We start from the raw sequence: 22,870 nt of genomic DNA, 5'->3' as shown, positions 1-22,870 counted from the left end.
TAGGGAGGTTGCATGTATGTCTATGGTTGCTTTGTTCGTCTTCCTGATTTCTGGTTGCCTGGGTAAATACCTACTAGCACTTGGTGTACAAGCAGACAACCACATCAACTCTGCAAAAATATTTACTTTTGCAGGTTCTATATATGGTCTTGTAGGCATTTTTGGTCTGGCTTTTTGGGTGGAAGAAGAGGAATATATCTGGTACTCAAAAAATTGTGTCCCTATACGCAGGGAAGGGAAGGAGGGAAGGAAATATTTAAAAGAACAAAGCTCATCATGAAGAATAAGATTAGTGAATAACTCTCTAATAAGGAAGTGTTTGCTAGTACCTGCAGGGGGAAAATAACAATTAAATTGAAGTAATTCTTGTGATGACCAGTCACCCTGTGTAGCCCTTAGGTCTTTCAATTTTGCTGGAAAATGGCCTGATGCTATCTGACATAATCAAAATAATGAGGAAGTTAATATATTTGCTATTTATTATTTTGCAGGTATGGGAAGCTGGAAAGATTTGTGTTAAAAGGAGCGCTTCTTGCAGTTAGATGTGGTTAGAATGCTTAGCTGAATGAACAGAATACATGCAGTGAATCACAATTGAGAAGATGCCTTAAACTGGTGTATTTGCTGCATGTTACTATGTTTACTTTCCTCTGCAGCCCTTGTTCTCTTTCTCCAAATTCCTATAGGATCTGGGTCTGTTACTTCAGTTTCTTGGAGTTCTTCAGAAAAATTATGACGTTTCCATGATTAAGCCAACTAGGATTATTCTTGCTACTATGGGCCGCTCCCAGTGCGGAGGCAGCTGCAGTAAAGGCTGATATCTCCAACCTGAAGCTAGGCTGCGTATCAACTGGAAAGAACTTACACCACAAGCATGCCTTGATTAGGTGAAGACTCAGGCTTCGGGTGGAGTCTTTTTTTTTTTTTTTTGTACCTTTTGAAACTTTGAGGAATTACTAATAGTTTTAAGAGAGCTTTGAATGAAGAATGGTAGGCCAGGTTGTTATGTTTCAAACCCAGTTCATGACTAACTGTGCATGAGGTGCACACACAGCTTTGAGTGTAGTGTTCCCAGTTCTTCAGCTCAGGCCTTCAGCCTGGGCTGTACTTGGGTGTAGAGTTCAGATGGTCCTTCCACTGCAACTCAGCTCTGTTCCAGAGGCTGAACATCAAGTTAAAGGTGGCCAAATCTCATGATTCATTATTCAAGTTAAGGGATTTTATTCATAAACAACTGAAGTGAAGCTGTCACATTCTGGCTCTATGACCTTGTTGTAGGTTAACCCTGGTAGGCAGCTAAGAACTACACAGCCACTTGCTCACTTCCCCTCCCACCCCCAGTGATACAGGGAAGACGAAAGGAAGAGTAAAAGCCAGAAAACTGGGGGTTGGCATAAAAATTGTTTAATAAGCAAAGGAGAAGTAGAAGAAAGAAAGAAAACAAAAGAAGTGATGCAAAGGCAATCACTCACCACCTCCCACAGGTAGACCAATGCTCAGCCAGTTCCTGGGCAAAAGATGGCTAACCTCCTTAAAAACACCCTCTTTTCACTTTGCTTTGCTGATCATGATGTTATATGGCATGGAATATCTCTTTGTTTAGTCATCTGCCTGGTTGTGTCCCCTCCCAACCTCTTGTGCACCCCCTAATCTATTCAGTGGGGGGACAGAGGGGGCCTTGACACCGTGCAAATACTGTTCAGCAATGGCTAAAACATTAGGTTATCATCAGCATTATTTTGGTCACAAATCTGAAACACAGCACCGTACCAGCTGCTGTGAAGAAAACTAACTCCATCCTAGCCAGACCCAGTACAGGCATGTCATTATAACTCTTAGATATGTAATCTTCACTACTTGTGGAAAATACTGTTGGAGTTTTGACAGCAGTGACTGCTGGTCACTGAAGCAGTGAAAAGTATATGCAGTATGTAGTCTTGAGAATCTGCTTGTGCTACCTAGGACATAAAAAGAGAGCTGATGATGCTGTGGGGTCTTGTCAGACCTACAGCAAAGGTGTCCAAGGCTGAGTTCTGGAGCGATGTGAATCTGGAATTGATCATTACTTCAGACTGTACTTTCAGGAGTTGGTAGGGGCCAGGCCTCTTATTCTAGCACTCTTATCTGTTCTGCAGTAGTGCAGCTTCTTTCTATTGCTCTGATTATATACATATATGTGCCGTTCTGGCTGTGTTGTTTGGGTGTTCTTTTTTCCCCTTTTTTTTAAAAAAAAAAAACCACATCCAGTAACATTCAGTGACATTTCATTTGATTTTTTTTGACCAATTGCTGTGTAGAAGGGAATCTGCCTAATGTATCTGAAGTCTTCATCTGAAGTATGATGGAAATAACAAATTTCACTGTACTGCCTGCACAGATACTGAAACTTTGTAGAATCTTTTGGTTTTCTTTAAAATACAAAGCAGGCTAGTCAACAGCAAGTTATGCCCATCATTCTGCTATTTCATGTGACCCAAAATTCTTGTAGTGAAATTTTTGTTGTTTTCAGGTGTACTGCGAGTATGGGATGGTACATGTCCTTTCAGAGAAAGGGAGCAGCAAAGGAAAAGACTACTGTATCCTCTTCAACTCTCAGTGGGCCCATTTGCCACATGATCTGGGTAAAGCTGTAAGTACCTAGCCAAGCAATGACAGAAGAATGTATTCAAAAATGCCTTTGTTACAGGGAAACTTCTAGTTTCTAACTTTGATTAGTAGAATTTGAAGCAACTACTTTGTTTGCTCTACTTGGAAAATATTTTTATCTGTTAAGATCACCCTAGGCAGTGCTATGATGGCAATATTCTTTTCCAAGCAGCCTGCAGAAGTAATGACTAGTTCTGGTTCATAACAAAAATCTTTCTTTTGCACAACATGGTCAATTAAATTCAAATGGCACTTACCTGTGGTTGGAAAGGAGTTTTTGTATGTCAGTATGATACAAAAAGATACCACGTGGCCTTGCTAATATACTGAACTGGGACCTTTAGTGCTTTCTCAGTGGTTCATAGTTCTGTCAAGTGTAACAATAAGTAGTCACCAACTGTGTCAGCTTTTGCTGCATTATGCAAAGCTGTATGAGCTGACAATTGAGTCAATTCTTCACTGTTCTCCGTGAGAAAGTTACTGTCACTGAATGATGAAATCAGCAAATGCACTTTGAATGAGCTAGTAACTGGGGGAGATGTGGAGTAGTTGACTGATGCTCTGTTCATTTTATTCATTGTATTTCTTAATCTACCAGTTGAGTGCTACACAGAATTATTGATGTTCCTTATCAATGTATAATCAAGTTTTAATTACCCACATGGGTTTATCGCAACTGCAGATTACTCCCTAGATACATGGATAGCTCAGATGATGCAGCTGCCTTTGCCTTGTGTAGACCCAGCTAGTAAACTCTTGCACTTGACCTGACTCTGTATAATGTGAAATCAGTACATCTACACGCTGTATCCCTTTGCTTCAACAGCAGAAGTGGGAACGCAGAAGTGCATGAAGCTGGTCTAAGAGGCTTAGGGTCTTGTTCGACTGGATCCAGGCAGACTTCCCACGGACTGTCTAGCATTCTAGACTCTAGGATTTGCGAGAGCTAGGGGCTGCACTGTAGACATCTTGTTTTGACCAGTCTCATAAAAATTCACTGGAGACGTATTTCAGTAGCTCTGCAGGAACTAATGTAGTCCAGAATATCTTGCAGTGAACTGAAAGTGAAGCACTCAACAGGTTCTGACCTGCCTTCCACAGAGCACTTAGGTTGCCTATGCTATATGTCTTGCCTATCTCTGTTTCCTTCCTCAGCTCTCCCTCTGCCTTTCCCTTCTTTCACATTCTCACTCCTTCTCCTTCCCTCTCGTACTCCAGCAGTACAATTTATTAACTGAGGTGATGCAGTGCACCAGCCTGAGCTGACTCTGCATTTGTGTTGTGCTCTGATAGAGCCGATAAGCTTCCCTGAAACCTGGACAACCAGGAAGTGTTTTACTGTTTCTAAAGTAGAAGCCAAGTTGGAGACAGCAGTTTTCTGAATAAGCTTGGAGCTACTAACAGCTTGACCAGGGTGACAAGGGTTGGAAGGGACCTCTGGAGATCATCTAGTCCAACCCCCCCACCAGAGCAGGTTCACCCAGAGCAGATTGCACAGGAATGTGTCCAGGTGAGTTTTGAATATCTCCAGAGAAGGAGACTCCGCAACCTCTCTGGGCAGCCTGTTCCAATGCTCTACGACCCTCAAAGGAAAGAAGTTCCTCCTCATGTTTAGATGGAACTTCCTAGGACCAAGTTTGTGCCCGTTACCTCTCGTCCTGTCACTGGGCACCACTGAAAAAAGACTGGCCCCATCCTCCTGGCACCCACCCCTTAAGTATTTATAAGCATTAATAAGATCCCCCCTCAGTCTTCTCTTCTCCAGACCAAAAAGACCCAAGTCCCTCAGCCTGTCCTCATACGAAAGATGTTCCAGTCTCCTAATCATCTTTGTAGCCCTTTGCTGTACCCTCTCCAGCAGTTCCCTGTGCTTCTTGAACCGGGGAGCCCAGAACTGGACACAGTACTCCAGATGTGGCCTCACCAGGGCAGAGTAGAGGGGGAGGATAACCTCCCTCGCCCTGCTAGCCACGCTTTTCTTGACGCACCCCCGGATGCCATTGGCCTTCTTGGCCCCAAGGGCACATTGCTGGCTCATGATCATCCTGTTGTCCACCAGGACACCCACATCCCTTTCCACAGAGCTGCTCTCCAGCAGGTCAGCCCCTAACCTGTACTGATGCATGGGATTATTCCACCCCAGGTGCAGTACCCTACACTTGCCTTTGTTGAATTTCATAAGGTTCCTCTCTGCCCAACTCTCCAGCCTGTCCAGGTCATGCTGAATGGCAGCGCAGCCTTCCGGAGTGTCTGCCACTCCTCACAGTTTTCTGTCATCAGCAAACTTGCTGAGGGCACACTCTATCCCTTCATCCAGGTCACTGATGAATATATTGAACAGGACTGGACCCAGTCCTGACCCCTGGGGAACACCACTTGTTACACACCTCCAACTAGACTCTGTGCCACTAATCACAACCCTCTGAGCTCTATCTATCAACCAGTTTTCAATCCACCTCACTGTCCATTCATCTAATCCACGCTTCTTAAGCTTGCCTATGAGGATGATGTGGGAGACGGTGTCTAAAGCCTTGCTGAAGTCAAGGTAGACAACATCCACTGCCCTCCCCTCATCTATCCATCCAGTCATGCCATCATAGAAGGCTATCAGATTGGTCAGACATGACTTCACCTTGGTGAATCCATGTTGACTACTTCTGATAACCTTCTTTTCCTCCAGATGCTTTGAGGTGACACCCAGAACAAGCTGTTCCATCATCTTTCCAGGGATGGAGGTGAGGCTGACTGGCCTGTAGTTTCCTGGGTCTTCCTTCTTGCCATTTTTGAAGACTGGAGTGACATTGGCTTTCCTCCAGTCCTCAGGCACTTTGCCTGTTCTCCAGGATCTTTCAAAGATGATGGAGAGTGGCCCAGTAATAACTTCTGCCAGCCAAAGTGTTACATGTGTCAGCTTTTCAGGTTCAAACTTTACCCTGACACTTCTCAAACCTAACAACTCAACTTCTAGCAGAAGTGGGGCTGCGATCTGCTTCTGTTAGCACAGCTTACACCAAGAATCAGTTATTTGGTAGATAATTGCATTTTTCAGGTGACTTGCAAATAGAACTGGACAAAGATGGTCGCTGTTGTTTAGGTTTTGCAAGGAGCAATTTGTGCCGGTATTAATTCTAAAACCTTGAAGCGTCTTTGAGCTGTTCCTGTGTAAACATACCAGAGTAGATGTCTTTGGGTCTGAGGAGGGCCAAAACTAAGAAATTGGGGCAGGCCTGCAACATCTCTGAATCGCAAGCAGTGAGAGAAGCAGCTTAGAATCCAGTATCCAGGTGCTTAGAATCCAAAGTCTCAGCTGACTGGATATAGTTGGTTTCAAAATGGAAGTTTATTTTTGTTGCCTGTGCTTTTGTACTTCACCTCAGCCTGTGTTTGTGATTCTAGCTGTTCATACCCTACATCATCTCAGCCTGCCACTCTGTGCCACCCTAGCAGTTATAACACTTTGCTGTACTCCTACATCCTGGGTGCATGCATCAGAACAGCAACAGTGCTGAAGAGAACAAATGCAAGTGCAGATCATAACCCAACTTTCATTACCAACAGAATTCTGTACAATAAGGTGAAGCAAGGCAGGACCTTGCGTAATAGAGAGGGTAGCATTGTTTCAGCTTTCAAGTTTCTCTGAGAATACTCTATCAGTCCATTACTTGAAAGTTCTAAATTACCCTTTAGAAACTCTGTGGTTTCTGCTCTTGACTGCTTTTATAATTTTATTTTATATATATGTATTTAACTAATTTATTTCTTTTCAGTCACTCTTGCAACTGCAGGATCAGACAGCGTCTGTTTTATGTTCTCCTTCTGATGTACCTGATGGGGGATTTAATAATCAAATCCCCATGGTGATGCGAGGGAATTGCACCTTCTATGAGAAAGTGAGGCTCGCTCAGATAAATGGAGCTCGTGGGCTGCTCATTGTTAGTAGAGAGAGACTGGTAAGTCTCTGTCTTCCTGTATTGCTGATACTCCTCTGATGTTAGATATTGTCTTGTTTTTAGTGTTCATTGATGGTATTTGATGCTCCTCTTCAAAAGAAATAATGTGTGTGTGTGTGTGTGTTTATGTGTGTATGTTTATGCGTGTACGTACATTGCATAGCTATGTGTGGAAATAATACAGCTGAAGGAAGGATTAATGAAACAAGAGGAGGTACTTATGTAAGTAGGAAGAGTGCTGCATAGAGCCCATGTAACATTCAAGTCAAGGGCTCAGAATGATCCTTATGAAATACGGGAATCAAAGAAGGAGGCTGGTTTCTCGACTCATACTACTACCTTCAGTGAGATCTAAGCACAGCGAATCTAGTGCTTTAGATTCAGCTGGAGCATCACCAGTGTATGTTTTGTAAAATTAGTAGTTTTGAATACTGTAGTCCATACTAGAGGCACACATCAGTCATAAAACCATGATCCTGATGTGTAAAAGATACTGCTTGAAGTTTGGTTGCTGCATTTTGCTGTTAATCTTTAATGACTTACGTTTCACTGGAAACAGGCATACATTTTGACTTTGAGTTTTTGCTGTCATTATGTTCCTTTCTAGAATATTTTCCAAATTAACAGAAACAGAACTTGCAACTTCAACCCTTTTGAAGTAGTAGAAGTATTTGCAGAAAGGAATATATTCTTACCTGGTCTGAACTGTCTTTCAGGTTCCTCCTGGGGGTAACAGGAGTCAATATGAAGAAATTGATATTCCTGTGGCTCTGCTCAGCTATACTGATATGTTAGATATTGGCAAGGTAAATTCGACACTAAATGCTCTGATTCATATTGTCTCATTTAAATGAGTCATTGCTCAACGGTATTTGAAGTCCATCTTAGGAGCTTTGAATCTGTAGGGAGCTGTACTCATGAAGATTGCATTGTTATGTTTTGAAAAAAAAGCAAATCTCTGGGGAGGTTATTTCTCATCTTCAAATAAAATCAAAATGGAGCCTGGTGCTGGAAATAAATATCACTATTGTAGAGCCAATAGATTGCTCTTAGGTGTTTATAATAAAGCTTGATTCTGAGGTTGCTTGGTGGAAACTAAATAACTGAACCTTTACTAAGGTAGCTTTTTGGAAGTTCTTCATAACTTGTACATACCTCTACAGAGTTTCGGCAGCTCAGTGAAAGGAGCGATGTATGCACCAAATGAACCTGTGCTAGACTATAACATGGTGATTATATTTGTCATGGCGGTGGGGACTGTTGCAATTGGAGGCTACTGGGCAGGAAGCAGAGATGTGAAAAAGTGAGTAACTGGAATGTAGTGTGTCGCTTTTCTTGTATTTTTCACAGGAAAAAAAAAATCCCATGGTATTTAACTAAAGATCACCTGGTAGCTCTGCTAATGAGGTTTGGAGACTGTCTTGTAACCAGAATGGGAAAATGCTGATGTGACATTTGAAAGGCCCTGAGCCTTGTATTGGCTTTGTCACTGTATGAAATTATTAAAGCATAATTTGCATGTAGAGTATTTGAGCATTTTGCTGTGTCAAAAAGCCAAACATTTGAAAAGCTCAGAACGGAAATTGGATAGTAATAGGCTTCCTGGTTGGGCTTTCACAAAAATAAAATGTAAAAAAATAATAACAATTGTTTTTACTAGTATAGTGCAAAACAAACTGATTAGATGGCTAACATATACTATGTTTATTATGAATCTTTCATTGAAATTTTGTGGTTACTTTTTGCCAGTAAGTGGAGTTGGGGGAGGAGGTCTTTTGTGCCACACTTACTTCTAACGTTTACTTTATATACACAGCCTGACTTCAGGGTTTCTTTTGAAGTCAGCAAATTATTCTGCAGTAATTTTCAGGCTTCTGTTGAGTTGTTAGTGAATGAAAAATACTACTCTTGGTAAACTAATGCAGCAATTGCTGTTTTATGCATTGTATTATATCTGATGTGCATACATCCATGTAAAATGTGGAGTTCCACTGACTTGAGTGAAAATCAATGCAGGCATTGGTGTCGTGTCGTGTTTTCCAAACCCATGTAGTTCTTGGTGAAGATTCAGTGCCCTTTTATATTTTGTTGCAGAAGGAATGGACTGATTATAGCCATGTTACTCTTTCAGGCGGTACATGAAGCACAAACGTGATGATGGGGCAGAAAAACATGATGATGAAACAGTTGATGTGACTCCAATAATGATCTGTGTATTTGTAGTGATGTGCTGCTCAATGCTGGTCCTCCTTTATTTCTTCTATGACCACTTAGGTACTCTTAAAGTTGTATTTGTATTGATACATCTTCAATATCACAAGGCTGCCATTGTTCAAGAAACATTTTTATTGTGAAAATAATTATGAAACGGCTGTCTTCTGCCATGTTTCTTCATCCCAATATGATTTAAAACCCTGTAAGAAAACCCACTGGGTAGATTTCTATACTTACTTTTAATGAGGTTGGATTAGGTGATCATAGAGCTTCTTTCAAACATTAAAGCTTATTAAGTAGATACAGACTTAATGTCTTCTACCTTTTATTTTTGTCAAAGGTGTTCTCAAAACTATACTTGTCTTTCTATTATTGCTCAATCTGAAGTTAAGTTATGGGATCCAGGATAATTTTTTTAATCTTTATAAAGATAATAAGTTTCTACTGATCACTTCTCAAATTGATTGACAAAAAAAACATGAGAGCCTAATGCACTGGAACTTCCATCCTCGTATTTCTGAGGAAGTTATGAAAGATGAATCCCATCTGCATGAATTTGTTTTGCTACTGAATGATTTTAAGAGTTCCCTTATAATGCTCACATATACTCATAATGAGAAGATAAACACTTCACCATAAATTGTCTTTTAGGCTTATGATGTAATGAATGACTTTAAGAATACTAGCACAGAAGTTTTGATTTGTTGAGGTAGCTATTGCATAAAGTACACCTGAGCTAGAATTAATACTTAAAAATCATCAATCTAATCAACAATCACTTGAAGTCTCTGAATTTAACTTTCACTGGTGAAATGTAAGCCTTATTTCTCATTCGGGCTTTTTGATTGTCTGTTCTTTATTCAGCTGGGATATGAAAAAAAAGCATCTCTTACCTTATCCTACTTGGACTTACTACTTTTTCTTTTTCAGTCTATGTTATCATAGGAATATTCTGCCTGGCTGCGTCAATTGGTCTTTACAGTTGTCTGTCTCCCTTCGTAAGAAGATTCCCCTTGGGAAAGTGTAGGTATGTGGCAACTTCTAAATTTTTAACAGGCAAAATTAATTTTTTTATAATGTTGGGTAGGTGTGGGGTTTACAAGGTGGTTTCATACTTGAAAATATTTATAAAGGAGGAGGGTAACTATGTAGACAACTGTAGCTTTGGTGTGTTTCATTTTCAGAATCCCAGACAACAACTTGCCTTATTTTCACAAGCGTCCACAGGTCCGGATGTTGCTATTGGCAGTATTTTGTATCTCTGTCAGCGTAATCTGGGGAATCTTCAGAAACGAAGATCAGTAAGTGATCTTAGATTTTAGTTTCTGTGCTAGAAATTGTAATACACTTTATACTATAAGTAACTGAGATCCATAGAAGCCTAAATTTAGCCAGAATTTAGGAGTGACAGGAAAGAAACTAGAGACTTGGGCAGAAATTCTTAGTTGTTGCTTATGTACTTCATCTTTGTCTTGTTGGTTTAAGTTACAGAAAAACTGTCTCTTGTTAAGCTTGAATTTCTCTGAGTTCCAGTCCTTATTCTGATCTCTTTGGCTTAAGACTGCTTTTCAGAAGTGGTATGGAAAGTTGGACACAAGTTGTCTAACTTATTTCTTCAGGTGGTGGTCTGCATGTGCATTTGCTCAGAGAGAATAAGAGCTGTGAAGATTGTCAGATCTTTAGTTTCTCTCAACTGTCTGGTATGAGTAAATAATTCTCTGTGTCCAGTATTGCTGTGGTACCTAATTATAGCGTGTTCTTACCACTTTTGTTAGATAGTTTTTGGGGGTTTTTTTAACTCTTACCTCACTCCCAGATGCTCCAGTTTCCCCATATGTACATGATGTGTTCATCTTCTTGGTCACTCTATCAGGGATTCTGTTGGAACGGAAATGCTGGCTTGTGTTTCTGCTGATGGTACCAAAGATGTCTTGCTTGTGCCTTGAATGCCTGTTACTGCCTTTGTGGGGTCTATTTTCTGTGTTAAGGCTGTGGATCATTCACTGACAGAACTCATAAATCCAGGAAGCATCAACTCTGAAATACCTTTTAGAGAAGTAAGTGTCAGACTGAGAAGTACAGAAGTACTATAGAGCTATTCCAACCTGGGATATTTAGGACTAGGAAACCCATATTCTGCCTCAAAGCTGGAGTGGACCTGAGTGTCCCCGTGCACAAAGCTCCATCAGCAAGTGCTCAGTTATTGATCACAACAGCATAATCTCTCATCTGCATCTAGACCTTAGCAATTTTAGGGAAACATTAGTGTTTTGTATCCCAAATCCTACTTCTGTTTGATCCTAGGAATCAAGAGTGAAGAGCCTTGGTACTTCTATACTTAACTTGCAAAACACAATTAAGAAACAGCCCCAGCTGTAGGCTTCCCTCAGCACACAAGGGTGTACACATATACACAGGCCAAAGGACCCCAGCACTTCCTATTTTGGTACCCGCTGACCTCGTTCAGCCAGTTTTCAATCTGTATCCTTGTCTAGTCATGCAGCCTATGCTTCATCAGTTTCTCTACGAGGATCTTATGGGAGATTCTCAGTGGAAAGCCTTACTGAAGCCTAGGTAGACAGTATCCCCACTGCTCTTCCCTCATCTACCAAAGCAGTCATTTCATTGTAGAAGGTTATCAGGTTGATCAAGCACAACTTCCCATTTGCGAATCCATGCCGACAACAATGTTGATTTCAAGCAAGTACTTCTAATAAAGTTATTTGTCCCAAGCAGGTCATTAGTGAGGACAAGGCTTGGTCTGGTTTTCCTACTGTTTCCTGCAAAAATGTTACTCTCCTCCTTCTTTAGGTGGGCCTGGGTTCTGCAAGATGCTTTAGGAATTGCGTTCTGTCTTTATATGTTGAAAACAATTCGCCTGCCTACATTTAAGGTATGGAAGTTAAACAGATGTAAAAAGAGGATGTTTGCCTGTATATAGTTGAACAGAGGAGCTACTTATTAGAGTGCATTAGCTTGGAAATGCACTTCCATTCATATATAGAGTGATGTAATGAGTATAATGTAGACCAGTAAGTGGTGTGTCATTGTTATGCATGGTGTTTGGTAACTTAAAGTTCTGTAGAGTGTTGACTACTGGTATATCACACACCCCACACTCACTTGTGGGGTTTTTGGGGGGTTTTTCGTTTGGGGGTTTTTTGGTTTGGTGTTGTGGTTTTTGTTTTTTTTTTTTTTTTTTCAAATTTCACACACAACTGTTGCATCATTCTGGTGTTTATCCTAAGACAAAAATCAGTATTAGTCATGTAGTTACTCCTTAAGCAGCTCTTCAAACTCTGTTTCAAGTTATCGTCACCTATAAATTTGTTTCCCTGTACAGATTGGCCAAAGTAATGTGGATACTGTTTCAAGCTATGCCTAGCATCCTCCAGAGAAAATGCAGACCTTCTTAATATTTCCTAACAAATTGAAATGGCACCATCTCCAGATTTTACAAGATAAAGAATTTTAGGGACTAACATGTAATTTTGTGTATAAGATTTACTTTCTTTTATACGGTGAATGTGAGACCCAATTCCTTCATCTGAAATATTTAGGAATTAAGAAAAATATGTGGGAAACTTATCTTAGTCCTTGTTAGCTTTTGCCTTGAATAGTCTTAAGTTGCTAATTACTAATTCTTTGCTGATTACTAATGCATAGTATGTAAATACCAAATATCTTGTCTCTTCCTTCAGGGTTGTACCTTGCTCCTCCTGGTTCTTTTTGTGTATGATGTGTTCTTTGTATTTATCACACCTTTTCTAACAAAGGTAAGTAAAGTACTTCTCTACTGCCTGCTGCTCACAGAGCAAAGTGTAATGACCTGTTTCTCTGTGTGTTCCTAAATGATCCCAGACCTGCCGAGTGAAGTGCTGATTTACAATTTTCTCCTTTTTTCTTTAGACTGGGGAGAGTATAATGGTGGAGGTAGCTGCAGGCCCGTCTGATTCTGCCACTCATGAAAAGGTACGGTATGTAGTCTGAAAAGATGGCACTAACTTCCAGCTATTACACCTTCAACTTCTCTAAAATTCAAAGACCACAAAGCTGGAATGGAGATGCCAGTCTGAAAAAAATTTAATGTGGAAATAAGCACTCCTGAGCTCTCTAGAAATCTACGCCAAACGCAGGGGCAAAGCAGACTTTTAGTGGTTCATCACAACAGCTTTGGTCTTCCTTTATCTTGCTTTACAAGGGTTTCAGTATAAGGAAGCTGGTTAGCTCAGCTTCACAAAAACATGTGACCACACTTTGTACATACAACATTGCTAATGAAGCATATCCATTTTTACCTAAAGAGATAAAACTTGTATGATCAATCTATCTCTTCCCCCTGCTCGTCTGTTTTGATAATTGCTTTATGAAAAGCTGAGGCTATAGGCAAATGAGAGAAACACGAATTGGAGACAGAAAGAAAACAGAAGTCAGTATAAAGTGGTTCTGTACTATTTGACAGTGGCCAGCTGCATGCATAGAGCTGTATAACACGATGTGGCTTTCCTCCCTAAGTCGGTATGTGAGATGTAGGAGATAGTGAGATACAGTGTGCAAAACAAGTAAGAAATGAATCTGTATGAAAACTGGTTTTGTTAAGTTAAGGATGTTGGGTCTTTTCAGCAATTAATGTAATACTGTTGCATGGGAAAATATAGTAAAGAAAATAGTTGCTTGCAGGATGAACTGTGAGTGGATCAATCCATAGTAATTTCTTGAACTTATGTTCTTGTCTTTTGGACTCCTTTTGCACAGAATGAATTGTATAGAACAATAATGATAGTATAAGTAGATAAAATTGTTCTGGCACTAACATAAGAAAAGAAAAAAAAATAAAGTTTCTTTAATGTGCTGTATTAAAGAGGACATGTGTTTGCAATGAACTTTGCTGTACTGTGCCTCAACGTTGCAAATTATCAAATAAACAGGAATGCTTGGGGAAAAAAGTCTTTAAAGTGATTTGGAAAATCACCTTTTAAAAATATTCATGTCTTTACTCTTTTTGAGTCTTTTATTGCAACCAGTAGAATGAAATATAAATGGTTATTTCTTATGCATGTGGCAGCTTACCTAATTTTTTTACATTCCTGCAGTTAAAGCAGAGTTGATACCCTATTGCATGTGAGGACTTTGAAATTATACAGTGTTTTGAGATGTCTGTCATGTGGAGTTGTCTTGGCTGTTTGTCTTTAGAAAGTATTTCATCACTCCTATCTTAAAAACATTTTGTTAGTTGTCAGTAATATTAATAAAAGAGTGTAAACATAAGGATCTATAATGTAAAAAAAGATACATTTGCTGTATTTGAAGTCTGCAGTTTCAGTACAAAAGGAACAAGTTCTGGTAGATGGTGTGAGTATATAGAGAAAACAGATTTTCATAAGGCATACGTGTCTCTCATTCCAAGCTCCCAATGGTCCTGAAGGTGCCACGACTGAACTCCTCACCGTTGGCTCTGTGTGACAGGCCTTTTTCTCTCCTAGGATTTGGAGACATTTTAGTTCCAGGTATTTCTTGTTCAGCATGTTAAGAATTTTACTTGATGCACTGTCATATTAGTTGACTCCTCTTGTACTTCCACTTCAAGTGGGAAGTTTGATTTGACTTCTATAAACCTGATAATTTTTTACGTATATATTTTATGTTCTTTTTTTTTCTGCACTATTCACTTTTTCCATAAGAAATTAAATGCACAGTAATCTTACGGTTCATTTTCACATGCAGCTATGTCAAGAAATGTAGAGAAATCTCAAGAGTTGTTTTAGCAATTAATTTTGTAGTATAAAACATCTTTAATAGTGTGGTAATAGAAGAAATTATTTGTCCACTTGCACAGGATTTGAGTACACACATACCTCACCACTCAAAACTCCATAATTTTGTTAGTAACACAACATCCAGTGTTTCTACCACACCTTCTATCAAATTTGGCTTTAGATATTATGTAGAAGTATGCCTGGCACCACTGCAGGTGAAAACAAGTATGTATCTTCTGGCTTTCAGATTTCTGAGAAATCATTTGTTTATTTTCTTGTATTTGGGGAAATATGAAGTCATCCCTGTCTGTGCCCCTCCCCTCCACCCCCCCACCCCCTCCCCGACCTATAACAGTTATAGTCATTAACCATCAATTTCTACTGTCTTTACTAGGAGCTGGAAGGGATGAACTTACCCTTATTCTCGTTGTGAACACTGTATTTTTACAAATGTTTATTAGGAATGGGATGAGGTTTTGTATCTAGGATCTGTGTATTTGTAGATGTTAATTTTATTATTAGAGTGCTTCTGTTGTACTGGGCTTGTGTTATCATATAACTGTTTTGTAAGCTGTTCAGCCTCCTGAATGATGCTGTCATAGCGCTTAAACACCAGGGTGCCCAAGTAAGCGCTGGGGGAAAAAAAAAAAGCTTACGTTCCTAGATAATTTGATGGTTTTGTGTACCTTAATGCCTGAATGGGTTGAAAGCATGTTGTAATTGTTCTTTCCTTTCCTAGGCTTACTGGTAGCCTATTGCCATAGATTTGATATTCAGGTGCAGTCATCCAGAGTCTATTTTGTAGCCTGCACAATAGGTACGTATAACAGTGACACTTGAGCACAATACCTACAGGAGTTGCTCTCTTTAAAAGCATATCATTGATCTCATATTACATAGTTTGGGGTTTTTATTCTTCTCCTCCTTTTATTATTAAACACAAATATTTTAGCAAAGTACTTTAGAGGCTAGACCTTCCATCACCAAGTTATCTGATGTCATTTTCCTGAGCTGTTTTGACTGCCATATATAAGGGGAGCTTCTTGTTACCATGGTTTGTCTCACTATAACCCTTACATCTACACTATCTTTATACATGCTTAGCTACTCATTCTGGTTTCTTGATTCATGAATCTTTGAGTTTATTGCATATGAGAATTCAGGTTCAGGGATATCTTCCTTTGACTTTGTTCTTAGCTTTTTGTGTATTCTAAAAATCTGTGACCTATGATGCAATGAATTGCATTGTGATGGCTGTAACACCTCCAAATTAGTTTTCTTCTTTAGTTTGTAGAATCCACAGAGTTACCTGCCGTGGACTTGAAGGTGACTGATGAATAGGATCTTACAGATTTCTGTTGGCTTTGTTACAAAGTATTTATGCTAGCAAAGACTTAAGATGCTTGCAGTTAATGTCATTAAAAATTTTCATGAAAAACTGCTTTAGAAATTCTTTTGAAAAAATAGTTAGGTTCTTGGACACTTACAGCAGGGTTAGAGAGATGCTTTTATTTCAGTGTACCAAATCTTAAATAATTTCCTCTCATGTATACTTAAACAAAACTGTTGTCTTACCTGGTACTTTCAAAACATGTTTACAGAAATTGATAGGAAAATGTTGTATCAATGAAGAGTCAGCAGTGTACTATTGCAGCAATGAAAACTAACGACATACAGGGCTATGTTAGCATGACTGAGTCAGCAGTATGAGAGAAGTGATTATTCCCCTCAATTTGGCAGTTAAGACTGAGTCTGGAATACTGTATCTAGCTTAGGGATCCCTGGTTCAAAGACAGACATTGACATACTGGAGTAAATCCAGTGGAGGACATCAAGATGGCTGAAGCACATGATTTTAAAAGAAGAGAAGGCAAAGAGGAGATTCTGTTGCTGTCCACAGCTACCTAATGGGAGGATGCACAGAGGACAGAGACAGACTCTTCTTACAGGTGCGTAGGGATAAGATGTGAGGCAATGGATTTAAGTCACAAGAAATATTTCAACTAGGTATAAGGAACTCTCACTAATAACATAATGTGCCCTGAAAAAACGTTTTTGAAGGACTGTAGAAATTTGAGTGTTTTAATCATAGAATCATTTGGGTTGGAAAAGACCCTTAAGATCATCGAGTCCAACCATAAACCTAACACTACCAAGTCTACCACTAAACCATGCCCCTAAGCACCACGTCTTTTAAATACCTCCAGGGAGGGTGACTCAGCACTGCCCTGGGCAGCCTGTTCCAGTGCTTGATAACCCTTTTGGTGAAGAAATTTTTCCTAATAGCCGATCTAAACCTTCCCTGGCACAACTTGAAGCCATTTCCTCTTGTCCTATCACTTGTTACTTGAGAAAAGAGACTGATCCCCACCGCACTACAACCTCCTTTCAGGTAGTTGTAGAAAGCAATAAGGTCTCCCCTGAGCCTCCTTTTCTCCAGACTAAACAACCCCAGTTCCTGCAGCCGCTCCTCGTAGAACTTGTTCTCTAGACCCTTCATCAGCTTCACTGCTCTTCTTTGAACATGCTCCAGCACCTCAATATCTTTCTTCATCTGGTTCCTGACTAAAAATCAGTTGGATTTAGCTTCATTGTTTTGAAAATGTAATTGAAAATAATTACAACATGAGATCCTAGCTGCTTCTGTTCTACTTAAAAATTTTTGCAGAATATATGCAGAAATTAAATAGAAAGTAATAACGAATTATAACATACAGCTGGCTTGGTGGTTTTTTTAGTGGTGTTGCAGGATAGTAAGAAACAGCCAAAGCCAAGCCAAACAAGCAGCACATGTTGTAATGGTCAAAATAATTGTCTGTACCTGTTGAATTCATAAATACAATATGAGGCACAATATTTCATTTGTTTATTTTGCCTTTTTTAAACTGCTTAAGGTAATTATTTAATTGCACACTATGGACTAGGCCAATCATACTACTTTCACAACATGTTATTATCAATAGAAAGACTGTAGTATCTCTGTTAAGTAAACCACTATTCCAAGTTTACATTGTGTATATAATGCTTGTGTCTAAAGAGGCCTGAAAAAATTCTGGGGATGTTTTACATATTACTTGAAAAAAACTTCCTGTTAGAATGCTTATCTAGCTAATTAGTTGTTCTTGAGCAGAGCTATAGCTGAATAACTGCTTTTTGCTGGTTTTGTTTCCTTCCAGCATACGGCATAGGCCTTCTTGTGACCTTTGTTGCCTTGGCATTGATGCAGATGGGCCAGCCCGCTCTCCTCTACTTGGTGCCCTGTACTCTTCTCACAAGCTTTGCTGTGGCTCTTTGGAGAAAGGAGCTTGCAATGTTCTGGACGGGCAGCGGCTTTGCGGTGAATACCAGTTTGATATGAGTGTCTTCAAGAAATACTAATATTATAAAAACCTAACTAGAATTAAAGTTGAGTAAAATATTGCAGTATTATCAAAAACAAAATTTTTGTTTTGCTTGATTGTTTGCTTTTTTACATACTTTTTTTGCCTCAGTAAGGTTTTCTTTTTTTAATGTTTATGGCCACTTAAACTGGCTAGTGAAAAGTAAAGTAGACCTTGTCTATCCTTTTTGATTCTGCCATAATTTTACTGGTTTGATCTCTGTTGAAAGTATGTTGTTGTTGTTGTTCACTATTTTAAAATATTATATAAAATATAATGCTTTATAATCGTATATAAAATATATCCTTAAAATATTTTTCTTCCTATTTTTTCATAGCCTACTGCTTATGAAGGTAGAATTCTAGTTCAGTATAGTAAATTATCACTTTGTTTCACTGTGGTGCAAGTGGAATTAATTTGATTCCAAAAGGAATCATTTCTATCATGATGCATGATTATAGATTTTTGAGATCATCTGAAATGTGATGAAAAAGTTGCCAGTTGTACACTGATAGTAAAGGTGGCCAAAACCAGAGAATGACAAAGTGCCAAAGTGCTGTTTGCGTGTTCCTACGTAATCAGCAGAGCACATCTGAAATCCGCGAGGAACGATCAGGCAGAAAGCATTAGATGCACTTCTGGAAGAAAAATCCCTTTGTGTACTATAAATGCAAAGACAGGATAACTGTGTATGCATGTGTCTACCACTGGAGAACGATAACGGAGATGATGGACCTTTAATCTTCATCTTGTATGACCATCACTCCTGATAACTGGACACAGCAATTCCTGCTTTCCATCATTCTCACTGTGATCTTCCATTTACAGAAAGACCTACCTCAGCCTCCCTTGGTGATAGCTCCTGTCAACTGCCCTGAGCTTCCCAAAGATAGCAATGTACCAGCCTCTCAACAAGACACAGAGCAAATGACCAATCCTACCCTCCATGTGAAGGAGCTGCATGGCCCCACCTCAGCTGCAGAGGAGCTGGCTGATACCGACACAAAGATGGACCAGTCAGAAATTTCTATTGCACAGAGTGAGGAACCAGCTGGTCAGAATATGGAAAACCTTGAAAGCAAATGCCTAAATGCAGAGCAAAAACAGCTGGAATAAACAATGTGATAAGAACTCCTTATTTTCCCTCACAAACATATCCATATGAAACCAGTATTTATTTAGGACTGGTTTAGTAGTGTTTGCATTCATTGAGGAACCTCACTGGGAGTCTGATCATCAAATCCAACAACGAATGTTCTGCCTCCAGCTTCAGTACAGCTATACACTTCAAACATCTTTCTGAAATATGGTGCTCTAAAAGGGTTCTGATGTATGGATTTCAATGATCATTTTATTAGTGAATGCCTTTGACCGTTCCATTTTCATTATACCGGGGTAGTATTAAGAGTCTTATTTACACAGTACTCTGTGCTTGTGTGGCTATTTTGCTGCTTTAGCATAGTGTAGGTTAACATGGAGGAAAAGCATTGAAGAAGTCTGCTACAATGCTTAGTTGAGAGAAACGTGATAGTTTTTTAGCACTTTCCCTATTGTCATCTTTTACTTTTACTCTTCCCTACTTGTCAAAGCCATTGATACAAGGGAATGCTTTAGTATAAACTGACATTCAGGAAATGCAGAGAATGGTTAAATTACCAGCCTCTGAAAGGATTTATACTACCATGGTGCATTAAATGCATCTCTTAACTTTTTTGTCTTTGTTTTTACGTTCAGATACCTGGGTTGGCTACTAGTCTAGTTTAAAAGGCAGGATGAATGGAGCTACAGGAAGCTTTCTAAGCACTCGTATGAACTCTAGGGGCTGTCTCTGAAAATAAACAGTGTTTGTTACAGAACACTGTCTGGAAGCAAAAGCATATTAAGAGTGTTTAATGTTTTAGAAATAAAATACAAGCCAAATAGGTAGTAGCACTATACTAAGCTTAATAGGCAGTATTTTTGTTGGGAAAATGTTCAAGTGAAGCAGTAAAAGATCATATGCTTGGGGTTTTGAGCTTCTACTTGCTATTTGTTTAAAGAATATAATTGCGATTTCTAATTCTGAAGAAAATAATCTGGTGGTTTCATTCCCAAGGAAGCACATATGGTGCTATAGTCAGGTGTGACTTAAAGCTACTTGCTGCTCAGTAACTAATCAACTGCCTCAGTCATGTTTTGTCTTTGTCCCAAGAGTAGCCAAAGCATGGCCTGTCAGGGTCTGGAATGAGGCTGTGATCTAGCCTATTATTTTGCACCTCTTGCTACATGACATTGTGAAGGATTGAATTTGTGAATTTAAAGCTTTTTGGGGTGCAGCTGGTCTTACTTTATATCCCTGAAATTGTGCGTTTTCCTGTCTAACATGATTGAGTCTTTTATGCATCAACTTTAGTACACATAGAGGGATTATGTGATTTTGCATATTATTTATTCCATCTAAGAACATTTGGCTTTCTCAGTGGTGTCTGTCTACACTTAAATTGCAATCCCAGAAACCCTCAAACACTTCATGTTACTTCCATTTTCTATTTCAGTTCTATTCTAGGATCCTAGAATATGATTCCAAATTGCATGGAAGAAATACTCTTAAGAGTATTTGAGAGCCCAAAATGTCATTTACAAATGTTGAGTTAAATTCTGAAGGGCTCTCTTGTAATGTCTGTCTGATAAACTTCAGCCATTGTCTTTTTGGCTAAGTCTTCCAAAAGTTTGGCCTGTGCTTTTTGGATGATAACCTCTGTTCTGATCTGTTTCACATTGGGTGGATAGTGCTCTTTCTCTAGAATGTGGAAGGCTTTCTTTAAAACCACACTACGGCTTCAGAGTTTTACCAGCTTCTGCTTAAAGCCTCAAGCTTTGTCTGATAAGTTGATATAATGGTGAGTTTCTTGAAAGGCTTCCTGAGTCCAAAAGCCTGCACTATATTTAATTTACAAATCACCCTAATGGAAGATAGTAGTACTAAAGAGATCTGTTTTTCATTCTCCTCTTTAATGGACTATGTTACTTTTGCCAGCAGTAATCTGAACCAATTATTACTAATAAAAAGCAACAGAGACATTTTACTGAAAACTTCAGCCAGCTGGATTATGCCTTAATTTAAGCCATTGTATAAGTATGTATATTAAATCAAGAAAACAATCCTCGGTTTAAATAATGAACTTGACAAATAGCAAGAAAACAAGTTTGGAGACTGACTCAAAGTTCTATGGTTTTTTGCCTTGATTGTCTTTCAATCATAATGTTATTTGGAATAGCTTTTTATATACTTAAAAGCCAGTAGCTTTCTGATGATGAAGCATTAAGTTTTATCACCTACTTGAAAGTGTATTTTAACATTTGTTCTCATATGTTGTGGCTTAGGAAACTTACTTTCTCAAATTGTTTATAACTCAATTAAAATGGAAGTATTCGTAACACTTACCTTGTAGGCATTTAACAGTTGCTTTGTTCACATTGCATTCTAGATAGGTCTGCTTGTAGCACGTGCTTCACCTGATGTTTCTGGGCGTTTTACAGCTGGTTTTGTGTGATTTTGTTTGTTTGTTTTTTTCAAGCTACAAAGATCAATGCGGAAAAACCCCAATAGCTACTCAATGCAATATCTCCAGTTAAAGTATGTAAACTGGCCGTGAGTTACATACTTTGACTATTCCAGTACTGTATAAATCAGGTGACCCTGGCGCACCAGTTTGGCTGCGACTGTTCGGACCCTAATCCTGGGCAGTTCAATCATTTCCATCAAAAACCAAGGCTGTGCTTTTTCTGTCTTTCAGAAACCTCCCTGACCAGCTTAATGTGAAACTTAATATTGTATAGGAAAATGTGACGATCTGTTCAGTGTAGCTGACTGGTTTTATCTGATGATTGCAGATATACATCCCACACCAACCTTGAGTTAAAAATGCTCAAAATAATGAAAGTAATGTTAAAAGTAATGTTGATGCACTGCTTGTTTACATCTTTCATATACTAAGCCTTTAGCTAACTATCTAAAAATTCAATAATAAGGATTCTATTTCTGAAAACTTGGACGCGTTCAGGGGAAGCACCTCTTTTAGTCAAAAAAACCCCGAACAACCCCACAACAACCAACCCCACTAAAAAAAAAAAATTAAAAAAAATAAAAAAAAAAAAATAAAACCAACCCAAAAAACTCTTTGGATCACAGTAGTGAGGATCAGATTCTTTCCTGGGTCTGAAATTACTAAATATCAGTGTGTTGGACCAAGTGTTTGGTTTTGATTGTGTCCTCCCGAAGGGTTGCACAAATGCAGCTGAAGGTAGACTGCAGCCTGAAAGACTTTACTAAGGGTGACAAGTAAGGCAGGAGTATCCCAAACACTTTTTTAATTTTGGGGATTTTTTTTTTCTTGTCACAAATGAAGAGCATTTTAAATGAGATATATTAAAAAAAGAAACAGAAAGAATATATTCAAAAATATATTCTGTTTTTACCAGTGGCAGTAAAAAAGAGCACATCTACATATGTGAGAATTATACTTGTGAAAATATTTAATGTTTTCTCTAAACTTGGACAAATGCCAGAAGGCAAAAAAGCTGCAGCACAGCTTGTTTTCCAATACATTTGTTAACATGTCTCATAGAAAGCTTCATTTAGAAAACTGTTGGTTTCATTTTTTTCCTCCTCCTTTTATATTAACCATACCAAATTTCTTAAACTTTTTAGGTGATGTTTTGATCTCAGATAATCAGTCAAGCTTTTCCTTCAGAAGCTGCTCTTTTCTTACAGTAGCCCTCAGTATGTCTTTTGTTAGGAATGCCTTACAAGTCTTGATAGCATTTTTCACACATGCACATTTCTGTGTTTCAGATTTGGTTTTTTCATCCATGATGCATTGCCCAGACTGCAAACATATCATGGCTATAATGGTAGTGCCTGTAGACTTCTGACTATGCTGGG

The 22,870-nt window shown here is 38.9% G+C and overlaps 1 protein-coding gene across 2 annotated transcripts in view; it reads left to right on the top strand.

Annotated features, from left to right (window-relative positions):
* SPPL2B (signal peptide peptidase like 2B) overlaps positions 1 to 22,015 on the top strand; it is a 28,698-nt gene extending 6,683 nt beyond the window's left edge. The window contains exons 2-15 of one of the 2 annotated variants that reach the window (XM_059831698.1): positions 2,510 to 2,629; positions 6,414 to 6,596; positions 7,313 to 7,402; positions 7,760 to 7,899; positions 8,728 to 8,870; positions 9,741 to 9,837; positions 9,995 to 10,111; positions 11,622 to 11,703; positions 12,512 to 12,586; positions 12,720 to 12,782; positions 14,218 to 14,317; positions 15,306 to 15,383; positions 17,743 to 17,903; positions 18,775 to 22,015. In XM_059831698.1, the coding sequence (XP_059687681.1) occupies positions 2,510 to 2,629; positions 6,414 to 6,596; positions 7,313 to 7,402; positions 7,760 to 7,899; positions 8,728 to 8,870; positions 9,741 to 9,837; positions 9,995 to 10,111; positions 11,622 to 11,703; positions 12,512 to 12,586; positions 12,720 to 12,782; positions 14,218 to 14,317; positions 15,306 to 15,383; positions 17,743 to 17,903; positions 18,775 to 19,062 (1,737 nt within the window). In that variant the 3' untranslated portion in view covers positions 19,063 to 22,015. Of the gene's footprint in view, positions 1 to 2,509; positions 2,630 to 6,413; positions 6,597 to 7,312; positions 7,403 to 7,759; positions 7,900 to 8,727; positions 8,871 to 9,740; positions 9,838 to 9,994; positions 10,112 to 11,621; positions 11,704 to 12,511; positions 12,587 to 12,719; positions 12,783 to 14,217; positions 14,318 to 15,305; positions 15,384 to 17,742; positions 17,904 to 18,769 lie in introns of those variants that run through there. The other variant, XM_059831699.1, reaches the window with a different exon arrangement.
* The last annotated feature ends 855 nt before the right edge of the window (positions 22,016 to 22,870 follow it).

This window comes from Gavia stellata, chromosome 32, assembly GCF_030936135.1.
Source record: "Gavia stellata isolate bGavSte3 chromosome 32, bGavSte3.hap2, whole genome shotgun sequence".
NCBI classification, from domain to species: Eukaryota; Metazoa; Chordata; class Aves; order Gaviiformes; family Gaviidae; genus Gavia; species Gavia stellata.
The sequence above is the reverse complement of the archived record's forward strand: the minus strand, read 5'-3'. Positions and strand labels throughout refer to the sequence as shown.